This window comes from Leptonychotes weddellii, chromosome 4 (assembly GCF_054177405.1).
Source record: "Leptonychotes weddellii isolate Sample4059 chromosome 4, ASM5417740v2, whole genome shotgun sequence".
Taxonomy (NCBI): Eukaryota; Metazoa; Chordata; class Mammalia; order Carnivora; family Phocidae; genus Leptonychotes; species Leptonychotes weddellii.
Genome location: NC_138372.1, coordinates 163,143,117 through 163,166,766, shown reverse-complemented (window position 1 = coordinate 163,166,766; position 23,650 = coordinate 163,143,117). Strand labels below are relative to the sequence as shown.

Sequence of the window (23,650 nt, the reverse complement as noted above, 5' to 3'; positions counted from 1 at the left end):
ACCCTCAACTCTGATACCACCTCAATGCTAGGAATCCATGCATCTCTATCTGACACCTGGACTCCCACTCTTTGGATCTTTGTACCCAAAAGCTTAGTCCTCATCTTGTGAATGTCTTAAAGGCATTGCAAACTTGGCACACTGTAAATGGGCTCATGACCTTCCCAAATCCCCCTTTCCCAGCAGCAAACCTGACATCTGGTATCTTCCATTATTCACCACACAAACAAGCTATCAAACCAGGTGAACAAGCTGGATCATCAAGAAAGGTCTTTGACACGTTTCCCTTCTTCGGTTCTCTGGTTTTGCCTGCTAAGGATACCTTGAATCTGACCCTTTTTCTCCATCTCCACCGCTATCACCCCAGCCCCCGCCACCCCCCCTCACCAGGACTGCAGAGGTAGCTCTTAACTGAACCCCACATCTGCTCCAACTCCCCACCCATTACCTTCTGCAACCTCAAGCCAAAGCTTCAAAATTCAAATCTGATCATGTCATTCCTTCACTTAAAACTTTCAGTAGCTTCCCAATTATTCTTAGAATAAAAAGCACCTGCAGGGCTGCATGAGCTAAGTGGTTATCTTACGCCCGCACCTCCCCACGCCGTCCCCACATTGCATATCCTGGCTTCGGCGACCCTGCTGGTTCCTTTGTCGGACCACGGGTCCTGGGACTGGAGGGCCCTGGTCCTCACGGTCACATCAATTACCTCCTTGGACCTGGGCGAGGATGAAGCCGTCACAGCACGAATCACGGTCGCATGCCCGAAGACAGAAGAGATGAGCCCCCGTCAGATCGGCTCCTGAGGCTGGGAACACAACAGGCCTGTACATTCCAGAGAGAGTGTTTTGGAAACCCGTTTGCTCAAAGCTCTTCTGACTCGTTGTGGTGAACTCTTGGCCTGGGGGGAAAGGCAGAAAATTTTTTTTAAAGATCTGAAAACCTTTCAGAGTTGACCACAGTTTACTGGTCATATGACAGTGGACACTCTGGTTGGGCTAGGGGCAGTGTGAAGTCCAAGATGAGATACTCTCTACACCATGAAACTTCTGGATCGCCCATGCATGGAGAGCATGGAGCTCCCGAGGGTCCTGGCCCCAAACCAGCAGACCTAGACAGACGCCCACCACACCTCTGATGGACTAAAGGGGGGTGTGTGGCGAGGTGATATTTATTATTATTTTTATTATTGCCAGCAAACATTTATTGAGCTCTAACTGTATACACAGACACAGTGACACGTGCTTTGCCTACTTGACCTCAATTTGTTTTCACCGCCATGTGAGTTAGGTTCAGCCCTCTCTGCTACCGCCTGCATTTCTGTGGTTCAAACTGAAGCCACATCGGTTGATGTATGGTTTTCCCAGCACGTCACTGCCTTGTGCCATCAAACAACAGGTGAATGCAGCACACACAAACACAGCGGAGGGCGGCAAGCTGCAAGAAACTCGCAACAGTACACAGTGCTCATCGGCCCATGTTCTTCCCCTGGCCCCAGACTGTCCACCTTCTCTGTCTTCAAAGAGACAACTGCAATTTTCCCCTGCCTAACTCAGCTGACTCCCCGCTTCCCAACACCCTCCTACATCAAGCTCTGTGACTCTTTTACAAGTGACTATAACATTTCTTTGTGATGGATTCAGTATGTCCTTTTTAAAAATTCTGCTAGCATCTTAAATAGGATTGTGATCGCTGTTGTCAGTCCTCTGGCTAAAAATGGTGAGGTTTGGGTTTCTCCTGTCCCTAACTCTAGTTTTCCCATAAGCCCTGTTATTTTTAGAGCATCATTTTGCAAAAGAGGAGATTTTTCCAGGGAGATATATATATATATATATATATATGAGAGAGAGAGAGAGAGAGAGAGAGAGAGAGATCTATAGCCAAAATGTCTATCCTATTATTATGGCCGTTTCCCATGTGAGGAAAGAGAATGAACGGTCATGCCTAGGTTGACACAGCTGGTGGGTGGCAGGAGGGATGTGGAGTCTGTGCCCTTCACCACCCTGACCTCCCCTCGACCCAGCTGTTCACTAGGGTTTAACCGACTCATGCACCTGGAAGTCGTGGAGAGGCTCACAGTGTGGGACCCAAGAGGACGGCCTGCAGAATGAGACACACTGAAGTGCAAATCCTTACAGCATCTCAGAGCCTCAACTTCTCCATCCGTTCAATGGGGACGATAGTATGTGATCCTCATGGACGTTGAGTAGATGAAAAGCTAGACCATACATTAAAAGGCTGAGCAATGAGCCTGGCACTTAGCTGATGCTCAGCAGATATTGTGCAGGTCTCCAGGAAGCCGTATCTTCTCCTCCTAGCATTGGCTCCCTCCACCCTTTCAGCCTGACTGTCCTGTCACTGACTATGCCTGCAAGACCCAGCCCATCCTTCACCAAAACCCAGTGTAACTTCAAGGGCCCATCTCCCCGATTTTTCCAGTTGGAATTCATTTCTCTCTCCCTAGATCTCAAGGGTCTATCATCCTTCACCCTGTCTTTAAGCTACTTGAGTCAGTGTCTGCTTCCCCCACCTGCTTGAGAGTCCCCAGAGCCATTCCCTGCTGGCCAACGCTGTGGTCATGGCCATATGTGTCTGTTTCAATATCTGTCTCGGTTCACCGAAGTTCATGTTGCAGTAGCCACACTCTAAGTGCTGGTGGCCACGTGTGGCCCCTGGGTATCATTTTGGACAGCAAAGGTTCATAGAACATTCCCATCACTGCAGAAAGTTCCACAGGACAGCCCTGGACTATAGGGCTCTCTCTCGGCAGCCCCTGGCATCCTCCACATTGCCCGGCATGGAGGACCTCCTGCCCTGATGTCTGGTGGCAGGATCCTCCTCTTCCTTCGGTCTCAGTTCCAACGTCCCCTCCTCTGCAGCTCCCTCCCTGACCCACCTTCCGCAATGAATGTTCATCTTTCTTTTCCTTTTTAAATTGTGATAAAATATATGTAACATAAAATTTACCATTTTAACCATTGTATGCGGATAGTTCAATGGCATTCAGTACGTTCGCATTGCTGTGTGGCCATCCCCACCATCCAACTCCAGAACTTTTGCTTCATCCTGAAATGAACCTCTGCACCCATCAAACACTAGCTGCCCATCCCCTCCCCCCAGCCACCCCTCATAACCACTGTTCTACTTCCTGTCTCCATGAACCTGACTGTTCCTGGAAGCCCATGTCCGTCTTTATCCCATGGTCCTGTTTCATCTTCATCAAAGCACTTAAAACCCTCGGAAGTGATCTTATTGCTGGATCAACTCCTTTACCAGTTGGTGATTCTGTCTGTTTTGTTCACAGCTGCATCCACAGTGCCTGCCGAAGTGCGTGTCACGTGGCAGGTACTCAGTAAATAGTTATGAGAAGTGCCGATGCTGAGCAGATCCACACAATGGTCAAGTCCTAGATAATGGAGCCAGTCTGGGGGACATTGCAGAGCTGGGCGAGGTTGTGCCCTGAAGTCCCCGGTTCCACCTTGATGGAGAGGCAAGATGCTTCCTCTTTCTAGACCTCATCTGTGAAACGAGGGGGTTGGGCTAGGCAATCGGGAAGGAACCTTCCAGCACTATCTTCCTTTGAGTCTGAAAAATCACATGGCTACTCGTCCATGTTCCAGGCCACAGATTTTAAGTGGGTGTAGACAGGATGGACCTAGAAGATGGATCAAGGCATCCTGTCTTCCAGGTCACTTAAGGTCAGGTTGTGAATGCATGTGCCTTCCTACTTCTACCACATGCCATTGACACAGGAGGCCTTCAAAAACTGCATCTAGTCCTCTGCACCAGTGACGTTTGATCCCTATCTTACAGCATGTAAACTAAAGAAGTGGTTTCCTGAGCAGAGATGGTGCTAGGAGGTGGGGAGGCAGGAGTCTGAACCTCCCTTCTCTGCTTGCTATCTGAGGATGCAGAATGGCTGTGTATGGGCATTTTCTGCTTAAAAAAAAAAAAAAAAAAAAAGCAAAAAGCAAAACAAAAAACAGTTCTGCATTGATTTAGTTTGGCAGAAAGGGAGCTTCTCAATTTCCCTTGCAATCTTCCCCAAAGTGTAAACTTTCAGGAGACGAGAACAAATAAGAAAAAACACTTCTAAGGAAATGGAGTTGCCTTTTTTAAAAAATGTGATAAAAGGCCAAGGATTGGCTTTAAAGAACATTTGGGGGAGTGGTTACTTGTTTGATTTTGGTTTTCCTTTTTAGAAAAACAAAAATCTCTATGCTCTGTTATTATTTTTAAATGGATAAAATAATAATAATAATAACTGGAATAAACACGGGGGCAGGAATTCTAATTCCCCTGGCCACAGATGAGAGAAACCCCAGCTCTGCTGGACGCTCCCAGGGGAGCCCTGCCCTCAGACAGGATGGAGGCCTGAGGTGAAGGAAGGGCCAGAGACAAAAACCCATGGGCGCTTGTCTCTGCCGTGGGCTGCCGACCGCCCCCGAGGCTCGGTGCCTGGGCCGTGGAGCCCTCTCTACGTGCTGCCAGCTCTTCGCTGCTGTCTCAAGGTGCTGGGAGCCAGGCCACCTGAGCTACGGACCGTCCATGCGAACCCTCAGGCCCCCGGTCCAGCCTGCTGGGCTACCATCTGGTCCACGGCCTTACCTCGGACCATCAGGAAACGTGTCCACCGGAGGAAAACCGTCTTAGAAGTCTCCTGCCCTTGCCATTTACCCGATGCCGTGCACTGCTCTAAAAGCGCTCAGGTAACCTCACTCCAAACCCCCCAATATCCTCAGTTCACTTGTGACTCCGATTTTACTGGTGACGAAATGGAAGCCCAGAGAACGTCAGGGCCTTGGCCACAGCCAGTGTGCGGCAGAGCGGGGCCGAGAGAGCCGCGCTTCCCTTCCTCTGAGGGAAGGAGGGCCCAGAGAGCCGCGACCAGAGAAGGGTCCCAGCTCGCGGGGAGCCTAGACGAGGCCCAGGGCTCGCGCACCCTGCGCTGCTGGCCCTTCTCTTGGGCCTGATGGAGAGAAGGCAGGAGGCGAGCAGGCCAGGGCAGACGAGGACAGGCTTCCCTGTTCCTGCTCTGCGAAGCTGTGCAGGGGAATTCAGACTCACTTAGGGTCAAACCCACCTCCCCAATTTATTAAGAGTATGACCCTGTGAAACTCTTCTAATCTCTCTGAGCCTCAGTTTCCTTATCTGTAAAACAGGGGCTATGAACCCTTTCTTGCCTTCCTCCGAGAATTTCTGTGAGGGTGGATGAAGGCTGTTTGGGGAAGTGAGCTTTAAACTGTGGGATATGATCCACCCTTGTTACTCAAAGCGTGGCCCTCAGGCCAGCAGCTTTGGCTTCCCCTAGGGGTTATCTGAAAGGCAGAATCTGGCCTAACCTGGATGGATTGACTCAGCTTCTGCATTTTCACAAGCCCCGCACGTAATAGACATGCACAGGGCAGCATATTATGCAGGAGGCCCTGAGCAGGGTTGGTGGGGAGGGGGGTGCTTGGAGGTTTGGACCATTGTGAGAAGGTCTGGTAACTTTCAGGGTGGGTGGAGACCAAAGGGAGGGGAGTGTGAAGCTTCACGAGTGGGAAGGCCCTGGAGGGGCAGCTGCCGGGGGCTCAGAGCCCTTGCCCCGGCGGGGGATGCTCCCCGCTCACAGGCAGCCTCCTCTGGGGGGTTGCACAGGGCACACAGTCTGCCCTCAGCTGGGCTCTGCCCGAAGCCCCTGTGTCTGCTCTGCCACTTCGTTCGTCACCTGCAGAAGGAGCCCCCCATCCCTCGGGCTGGGGGCAGTGTGGCCCCTCCCTAAACGTGCCCTGCTAGGAAGCAGCTCCAACACCAGTCAAGTTAAGCCACTGAGGCCCCAAGCCATCCAGCTCGACCAACCTACCCTTTTTCAGATACACAGCCGGAGAGTCCCCGCTCCTCACTGTCACCTGGCACCTAAGGCTTCCGAAACCGGTGGCCTCTGAGTTCCCCAATGTGTCTTGATGCTGGAGATGGGAAGAGACTGCATTAGTACCCCATGATGGTCAATTCAATTCAACAAACATCTATCCAACTCTAACCATGGCTAGACACTGGGGCTACAAAGATAAAAAAGAGAACATTCCTGCCTATTTGTTTCTCCCAGTCTTTTGGAGCACACGGACATGTAGGCAGTAAATTCCAGCCTAGAGTGTCAGCTGCAAAGACACATGGAATTCCAGAGGAGGTCATTGTAGAAGAGGGAATGATTAATTCTATTGAGAAGGGGGTGCTAGAAAAGTTCCCCAGAAAAAGTGAATCTGGGTGGGGTACTGACGTATGAGTAAGAGTTCATCAGTTGGAAATAAAAGAAGGAGGATGTTAAGCAAAGGATACGGCAGAAATGAAGCTAAAGAATTCTGTGGTATTTTGAGGACTAGAGCCTCTGGTTCTCAGAGACCAGAGAGAGGCAGGAATCAGCTCATGGAAGTCGTTACAGTTGTGGTTTGTATCCAGTGAGGCTCAAAGTAAGTTTCATAAGCTTGGAATTGAGGTCAGACGTCCAAAGGCCTTGCCTTCCTCGCTAATCTCCAATCTCTCTTTCTCTTTCCAGCACTCCCGCTGTGTGTGGGGCGGGGGGGCAGGATAAATCTGTTTTTATCAATTTGTGTTTGATTCCCAATGTTCTGCCCTCCCCTCAAAGTTGCCTAACTGAGTTTCCCGGCCGTGGGAATCTTTGAAGGGCAGGGGCTAAAGCAAAGCTATCTGAAGGCAAGGGCTCTTCTTCCTTTTTAGAAGACCTGAGCTCAGTGCGAGGATGATGGCCTGGGGAGGGGAGAAGGGCCTCTGAGAGGGGGAGAGTCCTGCACTTCTGAGAAGGGCGTGAGTGGCAGGTCCCAGACTAGAGCACCCCGTCCCCCGCACCGTGTGTGGTCAGGCCTGGAGGGGGTGAGGTGGGTGTCAGCTGGACCATACACCTGCAGCCTAGACCCAAAGCACGGGGTTCCTGCCTTGGTCAAGAGTCCCTCCCACACCCCAAACCTAACCTGGGCACAAGGCGCAGGGGAGCCTGAGGGCAGCGTCTGGCACCATGGCCTCAGCACTGGGTGGCGTGGACCTGTCACATCACTCACAATCCACGCTCGACACCTGACCCCCGTGCCTCAGGATGGCACTGAGAGCCCCGGGTCCTGGAGGGAGCCCTGCGATGGCTGACACAGGATTTCTGCCAGCCCGTTAGGGAAGCTGACAGCAAGTGACAACTATCATAATGGTCACTGAGCTCGTTCTCTGAGGCAGAAACTGTCCTGTGAGCTTTTCCATATATGGCTTTACTCAGTCCTCACAAGAACCGGGAGATACAGGGCCGCTCACTACCCTGCATCGTAGATGAAGATTCTGAGGAACCAAGGGACAAAGAGCAACAAGCAAGCAGTGGGGCTGGGACCCGAACCCAGGACAGCCTGGCTCCAGAGTCACCTCCTTAACACGCCCTGTGACAGGCTGTCTCTCCCGGGGCAGGGTGGGGGAGTTGGAGGGAGAGTTCATTCCTTTTTTGCTTTTTTGTTTTTAATGAAGAAGTGTTTTATTTCTTGTAGACTAAAATCCATACTTACTAAGCAAGCAGTGGTCAAGGCATCAGAGGCTCAAATGACCAATAATCCAATACTTTTGCTCAGAGAAATGCCAGGTGCTTATATGTGCTCAGTAAATGTCAGTTATTTTTGTTATTAATAATTCTATAAGCTGGATCTGATCCCTTAGGGAAAGAGAGGAGTAGAATTTCCTTGGGTCAGAGATTCCCAGTGTCTTGGCAGCTGTCTGGGGAGCGGTGTCACTGACTGGGACCTTAGACCCCTCGACCACAAAGTACCTATGGGAAGTGTGGACAGAGGTGTCCCATTAGCAGAATCACATTGACACAGACCAGCCAAGGTGAGGGGACAGCACCTGGAAACCCCAGATAACAAATAAATCCAGCCGGTCTGCGTTGTCCAATGGCGTTAATGCTCATGGGTCCCGGCTCACTGTCACCAGCCTGCGAGCCTAACCTCCCTCCCCACCCACCCGCTCTATCTCCCCCTGATAGTTCTTAAGACAGGCCTCAGTCACGATAGCAAGCCAAATAAAGGCACGGTCATCGTCCCCAAAACGTTTTAACCCTTAAACTCAAAGGAGCTAACGTTGCCTCGATGACCGTGTGTCTTGTGTTAGCTTCTCGAATCCTCACCAGAAGCCTGTGAGGTCAAGCCTCCAAGTTACAGACGAGGAGTCTGAGGTTAGGAAGCGGCACATGGCCTAACAGCCCCAAACTGACAGGCTTGGGATTCAGTCCAAGACCCCTCCTTGTCTCTTCTCTGGTTCCTGCAGCTACAGACCCTGGCTCGAATCCTAAAATTCAGGGGTCCACCTTCCATGCCCTTTCTGGGATGTCACTTATGAACACACACTCACACCCCTGCATAGGTACGTGTGCAAAGGGCATGCGATTCACTAGTGTTGGTGATGTTGCAAAACTGCTAACACACCTACATGTCCTTAAAAATGGGACATAAAGGGGCGCCTGGGTGGCACAGTAAGTTGAGTGTCCGACTCCTGATTTTGGCTCAGGTCACGATCTCAGGGTTGTGAGATCGAGCCCCGCATCGGGCTCCATGCTGGGGGTGGAGCCTGCTTGAGATTCTCTCTCTCTCTCCCTCTGCCCCTCCTCCTGCTCACACTCTCTCTCTCTATTTTTTTTCTTTCTTTCTTTTTTTTATAAAGATTTTATTTATTTATTTGAGAGAGAATGAGAGAGAGAGAGCACATGAGAGTGGGGAGGGTCAGAGGGAGAAGCAGACCCCCTGCTGAGCAAGGAGCCCAATATGGGACTCGATCCCGGGACTCCAGGATCATGACCTGAGCCAAAGGCAGTCGCTTAACCAACTGAGCCACCCAGGCGCCCAGCACACTCTCTCTCTCTAAATAAATAAAATCTTTTTTAAAATGTGAAATAAATTACGTACATCCATAGAATGGATTGGTATGCTGCCATTAAAAAGAACAAGGTTCATTTTAAACATACAGAAAGTTAAGCATTATGTGAGAAAATCAAGGTAGAAAAGAATATGTATTATAAGCTCTTAACATTTAAACAAACCAAAAAGGATGCTTATAAACACATAGACGTTTTCTGGAAGTTTCCATGAGAAACTGGAAGAGTAAAAGGAGATTTGCATGTGGCTAGGAGCTGGAAAGTTAGGACAACTGCTTCTTTCTGCATCCTCTTCTGTCCCGATTCATGGTCACAGTGAAATTGTCAGCCTTGGCCCCAGGCACAGCCATTTCATGGGGTTCAAACTAATATTTAACATTTTCTTTTTAAGTTATAATCGTGTTTGCTCAGACGGACAGCTGCATCCTGAACCTTCACCAGCCCACTGTGGTCTCCATTTCCCAAAGCCCGCTGTCCATTCAGTCAGAGGTATGTCTGACCCCGAACCCCCACACAGCTGCCACGACTGACCTGAGCCGAAGTCACGCAGGCGATGTTGTCACTGGTCCAAGCATAGAAATCGCACGAGACCTCTGATCCCGCCGTGGACACCGTGAGGAAGCTGCAGGCCTCGTCCAAAGCACAATCTGTGGACAGCACTGGCACCTGTCTCAGGTGATACTGAGGACAGACGGACACATGCCCCCACCCCCTGCCCCCAAAACACCCAAACACACACTCATCTGTAACATGGACAACAGTGAGCTTCCTAGACTGTAGGGTTATGATCTCATAACAATCCTTGTAAACCTACACGCTCAATAAATGAGAGTTTTTTTACCCTTCTCTGGGTAATTTTGCTGTTGCTACAGCAGATAGCTCTCGAGACCGGGACAAATAAGGCTACAAGGAATCGATGTCCTTCATCTCTGCTCCCTTACATTTGGCACCGCATTGTTCTTGGTACATGGTGAATGCATTATAAACTCTGAAGTGAAGTCACAAGTTGGATGTACATTTTGGGAATCAATTGATTTACCACGTGTTCTGATAAAGTGTAATTTTTCATTATGGTTCCAATGGTCTTATTCAATTTGTATGCCAAGGTCAGCAGAGCCTATTTCTGCATGCGCCCATCTCCCCACCACCCCTTACCTATGAAGCACTGCAGCAGGGGGGACTCAGAGCCAGGAACTTTGGGCCCACCCCCCACAGTGACACTGGCACTGAGGATCACTTGAGATTCTGGAGCCTTCTCAAATTTCCGCATCACTGAAAGGAAAGCAGATTGATCAAATTTGACTCTAAAGGGCGGAGGGTCTCTACAGAGAAGCCAGGAAAAGTGCCAGGTCAAGAAAGCCTTCCCAGCTCTTGGTCGCACAGAGGTCCCCAGGAGAAGAATTCCCTTTGAAAATGGTTCTAGCACGCTACTTCGTATCTGATGCAGAAAGCTACGTGTTATCATGTCTCCTTCTGCTCCCTCATGGTCAGGAGATCATGTTAGTCCTTACAACTCATTTTTTCTCATTGATACGGATTTTCTATCCAAATTTATATTTTCTTGTCCTGATCGAGTGCTAATTACCTTACAATTATTTTATTGAAAATTGAAAATTTTCTTTCCATAAGGCAATTTTTGCTTCCTTCTGGAAAGAGATAAATTATCTTTTTTTTTTTTAAATTATGTTATGTTAGTCACCATACAGTACATCATTAGTTTTTGATGTAGTGTTCCATGATTCACCGTTTGCGTATAACACCCAGTGCTCCATTCAATACGTGCCCTCCTTAATACCCATCACAAGGCTAACCCATCCCCCTCCCTCCTCCCCTCTAGAACCCTCAGTTTGTTTCTCAGAGTTCATAGTCTCTCATGGTTCATCTCCCCCTCCGATTTCCCCCCCTTCATTTTTCCCTTCCTTCTCCTAATGTCCTCCATGCTAGTCCTTATGTTCCACAAATAAGTGAAACCATATGATAATTGACTTTCTCTGCTTGACTTATTTCACTTAGCATAATCTCCTCCAGTCCCATCCATGTTGATGCAAAAGTTGGATAAGTTATCTTTTAAAAGACAAATAAAACAGGCACAAGTGGGTTCACATCAATCTGAGACATGTCCTGCGGCTCAGGCATTTTCATGATAGTCTTTGTTTAAGTGATATATCAGCATCTGTTTCTCTAGCTACCATCAACACGCCTGAGTTCTCTGGTAGGAATAACAGAGACACATGCTTATGGAACTAAACGGGGGAAAAGAAATAAATATAAGATCTCGAGACAATAAGACTCAGAACTCATTCCTCACCAAGCGAAAAGTACTGCGGGTAACTCTCAAGGAATGAGACTCATTTTTGAAACCAAAAAAAATGCCCAGGGGCATCAGTGGTTTGCAAATAACTATCAAAAACCAAGCTCCAAAGTACACCACTATTAGTTTTTTGCAGATGGAACTGCAAGCATGCACCTAAGCACCCATTCTCATACACCTCTATTGCTGTGTAAAACAGACTTGTGTCTAGACTGGTTTTTATCATGTCAATAAGCTCAAGACCACCCAAAGCAATCTCTTCTCCATTTTCATAATAAGTGCAGGAAAAAAGTTTATTCCTTCTGGGATACAGTTGGGAGAGAGGATGCTAATACAAGAGAAATAGCACGCGTTAAGCCTTCACAAATTCTGATATAGAAAAAAATTCTAATTTTACTAGGGATTCCTTCCATGTTGATCACGGAAGTTGCCAAGTTCATGGGCTCAGCCCACACTCAACTCTTCTGTTCTCATCTTTCTCTCTTTCTCTGTCTCTCTTTTTATTTTTATGCCCCTTACTATCTTGTTTGTAGAGACTCTAGGGCTCCAGTCCAGCAGACACCAAGCTATATTCAGCCCTTTGTCCCTAAAGTTTAACAGGTATAGGCAGATGCTCACAACCTTGTAGCAGACTAAACAAAATTTGACAGGTCTTTCAGTTTCCAACTGAAGTCTTCCCAGAGGCTGAAAATGCAGTCAGTTTAGCACTTCAGTTAGACAATCTGCTGGTTCTCGCGAAAGAGACACCTTGGTGACGAAGATCTTCATGTTGCAGCATTCTGTGAGGAAGCTCATTGCCAAACAGAACAGAAACAATCCAGGTGCTGAATTGCCAATAATTCCATAGAATATTGCGTTGGCTGGCAGATTTCTACAGTCTAGTGGTACAATTTCCCACATGCCACATTTTGACTTAGCAGGTATTTGCAAATGTCTTGGGAAAGAATAGAGGGTCCACATGAGAGCACAATCATATTTGATCACGGCTATTTATGTGCCCTTCTCTTTCCAAGGCAAGGACAATGTTCTGAGAATATTTGAACACCCACTAGCTGGCATAGTGACAGAGATACTAGGTTCCTGTGTATTGGATGGATGCACTGAAGAATGAATGAATGACTGCCAAGATCATTGCAGCCCCAGAAAGCCTGGAGAAAATATTACAAAGATCCCAGCATTGACCTCTGGGCATCTGACGTGCTCTGTGAGGTCTTGGGCATGGGTCAGCAAGAAGCAGAATTAGAAAACTGGATGTAGAATTAAAGGAAGATGAGCTTACAATATTTCCAGCGGCCAAGGTCAGTGAGTGAACGACTCACTCTGTGAGTAAACTAAGGGTTTGCCACCGGCGATATAGAGAAGATGGAGGGGGAACCGCCACAAAGGGACGCAGCACGTGGTGGGGGGAAGAGCACCAGCTCACCGTGTGAGTCCCGCCGCCACCCCTCACCGGCTCTGAGTCCTGATGCACATTTCAATCTCTGAGAGCCCAGTTTTGTGGTTGCGAGGATTAAACCGAAGAGCACAGAAAAGCTGGTACATGATAGCAATCCAGTAAGGGCTGAGTCCCTTGGCGCCCTGGGGGGACACCTGCCTCCTTATCAGGGCCCATAAAACTGGCTGCGGGAATTAGGGTGGTGGGAGCCTCTCCGTCCCTGGTGGCCTTTAGGAAATAATTTCGAAGAGGCCCAGGTAATTACAGCAACTCATTCATTCTGCCGACAAGCGCCAACAACCGTGGGATAGAACAAAAAGTAAGATAGGATCCTGGCCCTAAGGGGTCATATTACCTAAGGAGGCTAGAACCCAGAGAGGAGGGTGAGGTATGCGATTTTACTTTATCCCAAGAGCAGTACAGGCCCACTGAAGACTGGTAAGGGGCATTGCAGAAACAGAACTGTCTTGTAGAATGACTGTCCTGAAGCATCGTAGAAAAATCGTTGAGGGGCCCACACTGGAGCCGGAGGACTAGGGTGGGCTACAGCAGTAATGCCCATGGGTGAAAACTCAGGTCTGGACACAGCGGGTGGGAAGGAGGCAAATCCCACCCCCCCACCCCCAGGTGATACAGCTGACCTCTAACCTGGGCTTTTTCTGGAGGACAAAGGCCTCAAAAAAAAAGGAGTGCAGTCCCACTCCCAAAGAGGAAGCTCCTCTCAAAGGCTAAGTCGATTGGATTCCAAGAAGGGGGTTACTGACATCCCAGTGGGACCCAGCTTCTTAACATGGAAATCCTCCTGAATATCCAGAGAGGGAAACCAGCAACTCCGAGTTTTGCATAAGAAGCCAGAGACTGTGAGGTCCAGTCTGGAGGCTGTTTGTCAGCCAGAGCCTCGGGAAGGCATCACTGGAGTTGACAAGGCTGGGGTGTTGCTCATAGACACTCTGGACCACTGATGAAGCTGTCCTTTCTGCTCTGGACGAGCACAGGGCTGAACAAAGCCTGAAACGCTTTGCCAAGCGCAGATTACAACCCTGGGCGCTGAGGCCTTCATTCAGAGGGAAGCAGAGAGGAGTGGGTTAAAAGGCAAGCATTTAGGTGATGATCCCCAAATAGCCAGGAGTCCCCAGGGCCTAGCCACCTGCTCCCCACCGTGGCCAGCATCTCCCTCACTGGTGAAGGGCACCTAAGGTCAGCCTGCCCAGTGGCCTCGAGCGCCCTCAAGCTTTAACGCCCGATTGCTGTTTCTGCCCAAGAAGAGGAATACTGGAAAGAAGAATTAGACTTCCCTTGGATTTGCAGTGTATCCACGGGGACATGCACGCACACACACACTCTTGAGACTCGTTAGCGCTTTGCTGAAGAAGGGAATGATTACTCTGAGCATTGCAAAATGAAAATGCCTCACTTGGATTTTCTCAGGTGTCGTATGTGATTAGCTGCCCCCACTTCCCTAGAGAGCAGGTAGGCTGTGCGTGTGTGTGTGTGTGTGTGTGCGTGTGCAGGTGTGTGCTTCATAAGGAAGCAGATAAATCTAAGCAGAAGCAGGTTGGTGTCATGGGAAGCATGGGTTTGGGGGTCGGATACACCCCAGTTCACATTCTAGGCACGTTACGTCCTGATTAGTGAGGAAGGTAAGCCATGTAGACATTCTCTGCCTCAGTTTCTTCAGCTACATGATTGGGGATACTAATATCTACCCCTCAGAACCACTGGGAAGCTCACCCATGACTGCCTGGCCCGGGGCCTGGCCTGGCACAGAGCAGGTCCAAGTACAGCAGGCCCTCTCCTTACACGGAAATCTGAGAGCCTAGGGCAGCCGGTGCTGACTCTGCCTGGTCAGGCGTGCAAAGGTCAGCCAGACCTCAGGCAGGAGGGTGACTGCGGGATGGTCGGGCAAAGCCCTGAAGACTTGGAGAGGTCAGGATGAGAGGAACCTACAGATTGCCTCCACCTGCTCCTTGCTTCACCGAGGAGGAAACGGGCAGCTAATATTCCTGCGGCTTCTCATCATTCTGACATGTTTATTACCTCTCTCAGTCATGCCGTTGCTAACACGCTCCACTCCCCTGCAAGGCAGGCATGAACAGCCCCATTTGCCAGGTGAGGAAACTCTTGAAAGTCAGTGGCTTGCTCAGACTGCAGAACTGCTAAAGGGCACCATTGAGATCACCCTAGTTCTCACCCCACTCCTACTATTCTAGGTCAAGTGTCGGTTCACCCAGGGCTTTCCCACCCATCATTTCAGTGACTAGCTCTGCCCAGTACAGGGTGGTGTTCAATGAATCCTCACTGTCCTCAGAGGATGGCATTGGCCCTTACAGGGTCAGGAGGCTGCTGGGGTGACTGAGGATCAGAGAAGTTGAGCGACTGGTTCTGGGTCGCCCAGTAAGTAAGCTACAGAACCAGGACTGGCATTCAAGTCTTCCCACAACATCCAATCGAGAGAGAAAAGCTGACCAGCTTATCAGAGGCACACTGCCCACAAGAAAGGGATACTCAGCTCGTTAATTATTTTTAAATTCACGTCTCATACACACTGAAGTATTTGGGAATGAAGTTTCCTGATGTCTGAAATTTACTTTCCAAAGATCAAAAATAAAAGAGAGAGAGAGAGAGAGAGAAAGAAAGAGAAAATGCTAACAATTTTTGGATCTAGGGGTCAGGTTACTTGTTCATCCCACTTTCAACTCCTCCGTAGATTAAAAATTTCCACAATAAAAAGTCGGAGACAAATGCAGCTCACAGGTCTCTCCCCTTCTAGAAAGCCCCCGAGAGCCTGTGACCTCTCCCCAGTCATGTGGCCGACTTCACCTCCAGCACCTACTCAGACACTGGGAGTCAGAGAGGGGAGACTCCGTCTCTGACCACAGCAGCCTCCGCCCCTCGCCGTCCACGCAGAAGGCCTTCCCGCTGTCCCTGTCCCTCTGGCTGGCTCGGTACTGGCCGTCCTGGTCACATTGCAGGCCCGCCTCACTCCTCTGACATTCAGTGACACCTGCAACCGAGACACAGACACACCGTCACTGATGTGCTTCCGGGAGCCCTCCCCTCGGGGTTCCCAGGGTGCCCATTGTTGACATCCTATGTGCAAGTCACAGGTCTCACCCAGACACTCTCCAGCTTCAAACTCATCAGCGTTCCCGCCCTTTGGTCAAAGGATGATGTCCAGGCCCCCTGTGGGGCCACTAAACCCTGAGATCCGGCTGCATGCATCTAATGGCCCCCGGGGCTTCCACAGTGCCCGGAGCACTCCTTCTTCTCGGATGCACCGGATCTCAGACACAGGCTCTGTTCATGCAGTTCCACGTCCTGGTGCTCGCTCTCCTCGGTCTTCAGTGAGTTAACCCTTCACCGCTCATCAGCCCTTGACGCAATCCCTGCTTCCTCCAGGAAAGCCCCGAGACGCCAATGTCCGACCGTTACACTCCCATCCATCTACACCTCTCCTCATTGCTGCAGCACGGTTTTTATTTCCATTTGTCTGTGTGAATGCATGGTTTGACACCTGCCCGCCTCCCCCTCCGGAGAAGCTCCAAGCCGGCAGGGACCTGATCTGGTTTTGCTCCCTAATGGATCCCAGGGTCTCGCTCAGTGTCTGACACATAATACAAGTTACCCCCACTGTGATACTGTGATTTATAATAAGAAATATATATTTGGTCTTCCTTTCATTTCTGGCATCCAGCCCCTGAAAACTCCTGGCATTTCCGAAGTGGTGAAAGCCATAAAGGTGTCTTTTGTCACATTATAGAGGTCACTTTGGGACTGCTCTTAAAGGATGGGGGCTGGTTGCCAAGACAACCACCCATGTGATCAGAACATTGAAACTTTCAGTCCCTCTCCCTGACCTCCGATCACCAATGGCCAGTGATTCAATAAGCTTGCCTATGTAATGAAATGTCCATAAAACCGCAAAAGAATGGGGTTCTGAGAGCTTCCGGGTTGGTGAACGTGTGGAGAAGTGGAGAGAGCAATGCGCCTTGAGAGGCCCTGGGCATCTCTTACCTGCCTGTTTCTGAGCTCTATCCTGTTATCATAAACTGGCAATCTATTGAGTTAAGACATTTCTGTGAGTTCTGTGAGCCGCTCTGGCAAATTAATCACACCCAAGGGGGAGGCAGTGGGAACCTCGGCTTTATAGCCAGTTGGTGGGAAATACAGATAAGAATCTGGACTTATGAGCCGCGCCTCAGTGGGAGGGGGGGTCGGTGGAGCTTATCCATCAGAAGCACAGGTAGTAGCCTGGGCTTTCGACTGGGTACAGGATGGGGACGGTGGCGTCGGTCTAATAGGACTGAGCCCTCAACCTGTGGGATCTGGTACTATCTCTGAGAGGATAGTGTCCAAATTGCTTGTGGTTCGTGTGGGGAAACCCCTCCTACACACACACACACACACACACACACACACACACACACACAGAGGAATTGGGTCCAGAAACACCCTTCTCAAAAAAAAAAAAAATCAATAAATACTAGCTGAATCCACAGAAAAATAACTCTATTCCTGTGCTTAAGCTATTTCTTCTGCCCAGACGTCTCTCTTCTCCACCTGCCCCGTGTTTAGTCTGCACTTGTCCTTCAAGACCTGGTGCTAGCTGCTATAAAACAATCATCTCCATTATATTAGTAATTACACACATTCTATCTCTATACTTACATGTCTTCTTTTCCTTTCAGACTCTAAACTCCCTGTGGACAGGGAATTTGTCTCTACTTATTTCATATATCCAATAAAAACTTAGCACAAAAAAGGTACTAAATACATTTTTGATGAATGATATCAAAAGAGAATACCTTGACTTGGCTCTCCAGGCTGGGAAGTAGGTAGAAAATGTTCTTTCATGCAGCCCAGGACTTGAGAACATCTAGTTTTCTCTATTTTAAGACTATTAGTTATACGACTAACCATTGATTAATTACAACTTTTTGGTGGGGAGATTACAAGTGCTACTTTTTAAATAGGATGTTTTGTATGCCATGCAAGCTATATATGAATTTAAGCATCAATAAGCAAACAAATGAACAAATAAATTGCTACTCAGTTATCAACAGAACCTCCAAAATCATCCAGTAGACTTGCAAGGTTAGGAAACAGAGGAGGCAAGTATTTGTGGGTGAGAAGAGTAGTGTGGGTATCAGCTATGTAGAGGAATTGAGATTCTAAGAGCTAGCCTAACACCAAAAAGAAACCAAGGAAATCCTATAATCACTTGATATCACTTAGAACTTGGCAGACCCTCCTGCTTCATGCTTCTCTTTCATATGATTCCATCTAAGAACACAGATCAGGCAAGACAACAGGCAGAATGGTGGTATTAATGAGTCATGGAGATGTTCTTAGATACATACATACCCAGAGTGTAGACCCTACCCCTGACCCTGGAGACTCATCCACTGAAATCTATTCTGTTACTCAAGGAGGATACCCAGGAGAGTGGTGATGATATGACAGCCTTCCACTTCTGCATGGAGATACAATCAGAGCTCACCCCCAAAGCGGGATGGGGATGATACGTATGGCTCACCTTAAATATTTTAATGGATTCCACTTTGTTGTGGACTAAATGTGTGTGCCCCCCCAAATTCAGATGTTGAAGCCTTAACCCTCAATGTGATGGCATTTGGAGGTAGGACCCTGGTAATCAGGTTTAGAAGAGGTCACAAGGGTGGGTCCCCATGATGGGATCAGTGCCCTTATGAAAAGAGAAAGACACAGGAGGAGATCCTTCATTCTATGCACGCACCAAGGAAAGGCCGTGTGAAGACATAGCCAGGAAGAGGGCCCTCACCAAGAACCTGACCATACCAGCGCCCTGATCTTGGACTCCCTGCCTCCAGAATGATGAGACATAAACATCTGTTGCTGAAGCGACCCCGTCTATGGTAATTTGTATGTAGCAGCCCGACCTGATTAAGACATGCATCATAACCATCCTACGAGTGAGGTATCATTGGCCCCATCTAATAGATAAGGAAGTTGAGGTTCAGAGAAGGAACAAAGCATGGCGTCAGTCACAGTGCCAGTAGGAAAGAGGGGGGAACAGTCTGGGTCTGGCTGGTGCCAAGCCTCAGGCTCCCCCCTTGGGTCCCTGACATTTCTGTAGCACCCCCCCACGGCCACCCCAGAAACAAGGATCAGTACTTTGCATTGATCCCTTTTTAAGAAAGCATTCCTCTGGGGCACCCGGGTGGCTCAGTCGGTTAAGTGTCTGACTTTGGCTCAGGTCACGATCTCAGGGTAGTGGGATCGAGCCCCACGTTGGGCTCAGCATGGAGTCTGTTTGTCCCTCTCTCTCTCTGCTCCTCCCCCTGCTCATGTTTTCTCTCTCCTCTCTCAAATAAATAAAATCTTAAAAAAAAAAAAAAAAGCTTTCCTCCAGCAGTGTGGTAACACTGCAAGGCATCTCAAACCTGTGACTGAATCAATGTGTGCAAGCTGAGGGTCACGTCTAGATGTCAGGGACACTCTGCATTCCTGGCGAAGAGTTTAATCTCCAGGAGTATCAGACTCCCGGCCTATGAAATCCCTTTGGCTTTCTTAGAATTATCACACTCTTACCACTGCTCTCCTAAGGAAACTTACCAGAGAAGGTGACCTGATCTCTTTGGATGAATTATTTTAAAATTCTAAAATCTATTCAGATTTAAAGCATTGATGGTTTGCTTCACCTTAACATGATTTCAGACTGACATGGAAAGATGTACACAACAAGTCAAGTGGTGGGTCCTTGCTAGGAAAAACCCAACAATACCCAGGTGACTATCAAGTAAGTAGGCCAAGTGAAATCACATGACATAGGGGAAGGCCACAGGTACACTCTGTCCTGACAAATTTATCGGGCCAGAAAGGGAATATGAGCTATATACTTGTAATGACTGTGGGTGGAAAATATCTTCCATTTCTCAATCTGATAAAGTTGACTTACAAAAAACAGAAGTTTCAGAATCAGACAATGCCAAGATCAAACAAAGACCAGCTACGTCACCTACTAGTTGAGTGACTTTGGTTAAATTACTTCTCTGAGCCTTAGCCTTCTTATCTGTAAAAGTTGGGCTAATGATATTTACACAGAAGGGGGTTTGATAGGATTTAACGAGCTAACATAGGTAAAAACATCTGGCCTAGGTCCTGGCAGAGCATAGGCATTCAGAGGTTGGGCCCCTTCGATTATTTTGCTCTCTAACCAGTGGTTCTCCATAGCGGGCAATTGTGTGCCCCACCGAAGAGACACTCAGCAATGTCCGGAGAAAAGTTTGATTGTTACAGCTTGGGGGGAGGGTGTGCTACTGATGTGTAATAGGTAAGGGTTAGTGGTGTCGCTAAATGAACATCCTGCCATGCATGGGGCAGTCCCCAAAAGGAATGTTCTGCCCCCAAATTTCAATAGTTCTGAGGTTGAGCCACTCTGCCGTGTCCCCATTGTATTGTAGAGGTTCTCTTTCACACCAGGACCCTGCAGAACTTACAGTGCATGTGGCTGAAAGCTCCAGGGGAAATGGTCGTTCTGCCCATGGGACATGGGATGCAGGCCATGCTCCCTGCCTGTTCTTGGTAGAATCCAACAGGACAGGGAATACAAATCTCCTTCTGAAAATAGCTTCCTTCAGGACATTTAACTAGAAAAGATAAACAGAAAAATGATATTAAAGAGAAGACTCTTGCTTTGTAGTTGTAACCTCAGAACACACAGGGTATGCTAAATCCCAGCAGCAGCACAAGAGCTCATTCACTTAACCAGTACCCACTGAGAATCTGCTACATGCCAGGCTCCCACAATCAAGGCTAAGCTGTGGGAACCGTAGACAAGGTTCCTGCTCTGCAGGAGCTGACAAGCAAGTAGGATAAGCGGTGTCAGACAGAACTTCAGATATGGGTAAAGTGAGGCAGGAGAGGACAGCGTGTTAGTGAGGAAGCCCTCTGAAAGGTGACACTTCACACCGAATGGTGGGGAGCACCCCAGGCAAAGAGCTAGGCGAGGAGAATTCCAAGCAGAGGGAACCGCAAGGACAAAAGTCCTGGGGTAGGAATGAGTTTGGATTATTTAAGGAATGGAAAGGAAAAAGCCAGAGAAAGCCAGCTATGAAGATAGAGCTTAATAGACAAAGGGAAGAATGGCATGAGACAAGGTCGGAGAACGACCTGAAAAATGAGGGTCTGTCCCTCGGTCACCATGGGAACGCTGCCGTAAGTGAGGGGCATGGCGGAGCCCAGCTGGGGGAACAAACTTTAGGGTCAGCCAGACTGGCTCAAGTCCCTCTCCCAACTATACCTAAATGACTTCAGACTTCTTGGAGGCTCCATTTTCTCCTCCCATGGGAATGCAGTGGTAATAATACCACCCCATGGGAATGCAGTGAGGATATACAAAGGGCACAGGTCATCATGCCAGACTCTTATGTGTGCTCAGCAAATGGTCACAATTTTTTAAGTTTGTATTTTAATTCCAGTTAGTTAACATTCAGTGTTATATTCATTTCAGGTGTACAGTGTTGTGATTCAGCTAATCCCTGCATCGCCCGGGGCTCATCACGACACGTGCACTCCTTAATCCCCATCATCTACTTAACCCATCCCCCCACCCAGTATTATTTTTATACTTGAGGGAGTCCTTCCTTGGAGCCAGCCTCAATACCCAGTCTGTCCAAACTAGACAATCTCAACAATTTAGCACCATCACCTCTGACTCATGTGGCCTCTCCCTATTGGTTGGTCATCAGTGGTGTTGCTCAGATCTGGGACCATGGTGAGGTGAGGTGCCCGGGGCGCAGGATTTATGGAGGCCTTCACTGTTGGGTTGTTGGGTTTCTGATTTACTCAGAAATACCAAGTGTGACCCTGAGAGTGAGGCCTCCGTGCATCTTGCCCACTAGATGCCTCACTGGCCTCACCCCTCGCCTCCCGGTGCTACCTTGTTAATCTGCAGATTCTCGGAGCTTTCTGTCCCTCTGACACCCAGTCTTTCCTAATTTGCTTCCTCTAATATGACATGGGCTGAGAAACCAGAAACTCCAACTGGAGAGATGCCTATCTCATAAGAGTTCCAAGTTAGGTTCCGGGAGCTCTGCTCTGAGAAAAGTACATGAACTTGGCCCACACTGAGTCTAAGGGCTCAGAGAAGGGGAGGGAAAAGGAGGTTCTTTCTGCTTTCTTTCTTGGTGCTGGGTTGTGTTCCCAAGAGATTGCCAAATGACTTCCAGAAGAAGTGAGCTGTTCCCCAGTGAAGGTGGGGGCGGAAAGCTTGTCCACTCTTAGGACATTTTCTCTGTGCCTGGAACCCTGCTGTGTGCTTCGTGGACATGACCACAGCACGCCCGTGAGTTAGTATTTTCACCTCATTTCGCAGATGAGGATGCTGAGCCTTGGGACATGCATGCATGACTCCCTGGTACGCTTTTCTGCAAAGGGCAGGGGCGAAGGGGAATTAGAGGCTATGCCAAGCATGGTGCCAGACTGTTTCAGTGTGTCATCTCAAGGTCCTATGAGGAAGGTACCATCCTCTTTCTAGACTGGAGCTGGAGCTGGAGCTCAAAGTCAAGGTGGACCAGGAGGTGAGTTGAAAGAGGTGGAGTGAGCCCCATTCCCTGCAAACCAAAGCCTTCTCTCCTCCCACCAGCGCAACCACCTGCCCTTGACAAAGAAGCAAGCATGGACGTGTGGGACGTGGAGCCACTGTTGATTTAACCACTGCTACCTGAGTGTGCACACGCACTTGGCACGTCTGAGTAAATCAGAAACTTGAGCACAGCTTGGAAACTGAGCAATGTGTTTTCCGATCTGCCCTGAGGAATTAATACCCTCCCTCAAAGAGCGGGGTTTCATTACTCCTATGAGTCAGGTCGCTGATTATCTCGAATATTTTAACCCCAGGACTGGGACTATTTTTTCAAGTAGTCTCCAAATTCATTGCTGAAGGAAAACAAAGCCTATTCCGCCAGCTCGAGGTGTGCTGCTTCCAAACCCAATGTGTGGAAGGGCCAAAGGGTGGAGGGACCGAAGAAGAGAGCGGGACTAACTTTTGCCGCAAGCTCAGTAATTCGTAGGCCTTGAGACTATGCGCCAGGAACCTGTGTCCTGTTTCTCTCCATCTGTGCTGTCAAAGCCTTTCCACCCATGGGAACCCTGTGTAAGTCAGCATGAGGCAGAGGCTCGATATCCTCACCCCTCCCCTGGCAGGTGTTGGCTCTCAAAGACCACCTCTGTCCACAGCAACAGGTTGGCACTTATCCATCAATTAACTCCCTCCACAAACTCATCAGACACCCCTTTGGTCTCAATTCCCTCCTTCACAAAATGAGACAATTTGGCCGACTTGAGTTTAAGAGCATCACAAAACTTCCAGGTCATGCTATCCCTCCTGACAACCCGTCCCCATGGGCCCCCAACAATGACAGACATGTCTCTGCTGAAGAAAAACACCTATGAGGAAGGATAAGAGTCCTTCACTCCTCAGCCTGCTCTGCTCAACCCCATACCCAGTCCTGTCACCCTCCAACGTGAAATCCTCCCCCGGGACCCCCAGCAGGCCACCCCTGGCGGACCCCAGACCGCTCCCACCCTGGCTCCTGCCTATCGCCCTGGGCACGCCTCCTGCCATATCCCCACACACCTCACTCTCCAGCCATATAAGCCACCTGCACTGTCCCCCTACAGTCACACCTTCATGACTCCCTGCACCCATCTCCACTTCCGGAATGCCCTTCAGCACTGTAGAACCCTCAGCACGTGTGCACGTGCACACACAGACACACACACACACACACACACACACACCACTTCTTGTCTGTTCTTACCTGAGCAGCGATTCCAAAGTGCCTTTCAAGACTTCATACCGACCCTGCTACCCCAGCAAGCCTTCCCTGACCACCCTGACCGCGATGTCAAAGGCTTTGACATTGACATTTAGCTGGCTTTTCATTTACCTCTTCCCCAACCAGACTGTGAGTTCTTTGAAAGTGGAGCTATGACCTTGGCCTGCCTAAGTATGTAACCTGGTGTT

The 23,650-nt window shown here is 49.0% G+C and overlaps 1 protein-coding gene across 1 annotated transcript in view; it reads right to left on the bottom strand.

Annotated features, from left to right (window-relative positions):
• Window positions 1-23,650, bottom strand: part of TG (thyroglobulin) — a 250,852-nt gene that overhangs the window by 170,240 nt on the left and 56,962 nt on the right. Inside the window, exons 23-28 of the mRNA XM_081817144.1 lie at window positions 20,121-20,270; window positions 15,476-15,646; window positions 10,052-10,168; window positions 9,428-9,543; window positions 5,846-5,948; window positions 710-901 (exon numbers count right to left, since the gene is read on the bottom strand). Coding sequence (XP_081673270.1) covers window positions 710-901; window positions 5,846-5,948; window positions 9,428-9,543; window positions 10,052-10,168; window positions 15,476-15,646; window positions 20,121-20,270 — 849 coding nt within the window. The remainder of the gene's footprint in view (window positions 1-709; window positions 902-5,845; window positions 5,949-9,427; window positions 9,544-10,051; window positions 10,169-15,475; window positions 15,647-20,120; window positions 20,271-23,650) is intronic.